This window comes from Opisthorchis viverrini (genome assembly GCF_000715545.1).
Source record: "Opisthorchis viverrini unplaced genomic scaffold opera_v5_128, whole genome shotgun sequence".
NCBI lineage: Eukaryota > Metazoa > Platyhelminthes > Trematoda > Opisthorchiida > Opisthorchiidae > Opisthorchis > Opisthorchis viverrini.
This window is the reverse complement of record NW_008751782.1, coordinates 537,765-540,214: the sequence shown is the minus strand read 5'-3', so window position 1 is coordinate 540,214 and position 2,450 is coordinate 537,765. Positions and strand designations below refer to the sequence as shown.

The window sequence follows — 2,450 nt, the reverse complement described above, 5'->3', positions numbered from 1 at the left end:
TGATGATGATGATGATGACGATTACCAAAAGCTCGGTGATTCAGACCCAACATCTGCATCTCGAATGCTCGTGTCTAGGCTTGGGCAACCTGGCAGTATCTCAGCCCTTGAGCTTCTTTCGAGGTGTACAGCAGCTAGGCACTGCGAGACGCGCAACGCTGATGATTCCCAGCAAGGATGAAACAGCAGTAGTGTTGTTTCTCGGATCTCCATCAAAGACTGGCATCACTGATAGAACACTGTATGAGTCGTTGTGTGGAAGGAATGCACAATCGAGTAGGCTTGGCGCTGGTCGGCATATTTTGCAATATGTACGCGATCCCGTTTATTCCTTTGCCGACGCCGCTCCTAGTCGTTGTGGTTGTGGAATGCACAATCGGGTAGGCTTGGCGCTGGTCGGCATATTTTGCAATATGTACGCGATCCCGTTTATTCCTTTGCCGACGAAGGCCGCTCCTATGAACCATAAGTGTGCACCATCAAATTTGGTGTTCTCGCCGAAGTACTTCACCAGTATCTTAGCGCTGCATCTGATGTGGATGCTCTCAATTTTCGTCAATATTTGGGGCGGATGATGCTCCTGTGTCGTTTTGCGTCATTTTGCAACGTTTTCTCCAAGAAAGGTGTTTGCACCTTTTTTGCCCACAATGTTCAGCACATACGATAGGATAAATTTGAGTTCACTATTGCATCTTATTTCACTGCTAGGAATGTAGTTGATTGGGCGTTTCTTCTCAGTTGAGCCGTTCGGGTGTAACTGTCATGTTATTCTACCTGACTTGTCTTTTGTGATAGCGATTAGCGTTCCAGTAGTCTGACCTGTTTTAGTGCTTTCCGTCTGTCCGGATTGGCCGACTTATGTTGAGCGATTGCATAATAGTCGCTCATTTAATGAGCATTTCATAGTGTATCAACGCTTTTTTCTCTCCATCGTGAGTTAAGTTTGGGAGATAGCCTTTTGATACTCTTTTGATACATGTTCTGCGTGAATTCTAAACTCGGTCTATTACCTATGTGCATACCACTGTTTTCCGCCAAAGGCTTGTTAATTTTCCAGTATTCCTCTCCCTATTCCCATCAGGTGTTGGAAAGTCATGCCTGCTACTTCAGTTCACCGACAAACGGTTCCAACCTGTGCACGATCTGACAATCGGCGTAGAATTCGGTGCACGCATGATCAACATCGGTGGGAAGCAAATCAAGCTTCAAATTTGGGATACTGTACGTTGCTCCTTCGTCACCATCATTTCCTCTCCTTATTTCCCAGGCTGGACAAGAGTCATTCCGTTCAATCACTCGATCCTACTATCGAGGAGCTGCGGGTGCCCTTCTGGTCTATGACATCACTCGGTACGCATTTCCTTTTCATATTTGTCCATTCTTTAGACGAGAGACGTTCACGCATCTCACTTCCTGGCTTGAAGACGCTCGGCAGCACTCCAGTTCAAATATGGTTATCATGTTAATTGGTAACAAGAGTGATCTGGAAAGTCGCCGTGATGTGCAAAAAGAAGAAGGCGAAGCGTTTGCTCGTGAGCATGGCCTGATTTTCATGGAGACATCTGCCAAGACTGCAGCCAACGTGGAAGAGGCCTTCATTGATACGGCCAAGTGCATTCATGAGAAAATACAAGAAGGTGTTTTGGATGTGAACAATGATGTAGGTTTTCTAGAGCTTAACTGAGTCTTCATTCATGAAGAGACAGAGATTACCTTATTGTTCGTCCTAAATGTTTTTATTTGATGTTCGCTGTTTGTGTGACATAGTTGTGCGCATACTGTGGATCCACGTATGCTTGTATTGTGAGCCGTATAAAGGATAGACCCTCGTAGGCGTTACTGGTATATCTTACCAGACTAATTATTCTTTAATGCGTTTGCGATTTATAGGACATCCACAAGTTCAACCGAGATTTCATCCTGAGGGTAAAATCGCTCCCTTTGACAAGCTTAAGTGCACTGCGCGTATGTTTAGTCCGTGTTTGGAATCACCACCAATGTGCACCTCACGGATTACTGAATAGATTCAGGCTCCCGGCTATTGGTTGAACAGTGGCGCTTCATCTAAGTGTACCGCTATCCTTCTATTCTCTGAATCACATTGCTTCATTTGGCGTTGAATGGCTCCTCGAGTTTCCTCAACAAAAGCAGATTGCTCGTCGGAAATTTCCATGTTTCCGCATCAGTTTATCACCATTTCTCCTGTGCACTAGTTTTCCCCAAGTGCATATGGGACCATTTTGAAAAGAATCAGTGCGTTGGCCTGAGCCTTGCAACTGACGTTCAGAATAATATGTAACTCCTGAGACATACGATTTTTTACCTGTTCGATAGGTGGTCAGATTCTTGGTCTTTCAGGGGGGTGTGGTGGACTAAGTCTCTGACCCCCGGTTGAGAGATGGTTTTTTTTTTTTGGGGGGGGGGGGAAAGGTGGCTCAAGGGGTTAGAGG

The 2,450-nt window shown here is 45.5% G+C and overlaps 1 protein-coding gene across 1 annotated transcript in view; it reads left to right on the top strand.

Moving 5' to 3' along the window:
- T265_06197 (hypothetical protein) overlaps positions 1 to 2,450 on the top strand; it is a gene marked incomplete at both ends in the record, with an annotated part of 10,625 nt that overhangs the window by 2,806 nt on the left and 5,369 nt on the right. Inside the window, 3 exons of the mRNA XM_009171405.1 lie at positions 1,082 to 1,221; positions 1,268 to 1,350; positions 1,387 to 1,660. Coding sequence (XP_009169669.1) covers positions 1,082 to 1,221; positions 1,268 to 1,350; positions 1,387 to 1,660 — 497 coding nt within the window. The remainder of the gene's footprint in view (positions 1 to 1,081; positions 1,222 to 1,267; positions 1,351 to 1,386; positions 1,661 to 2,450) is intronic.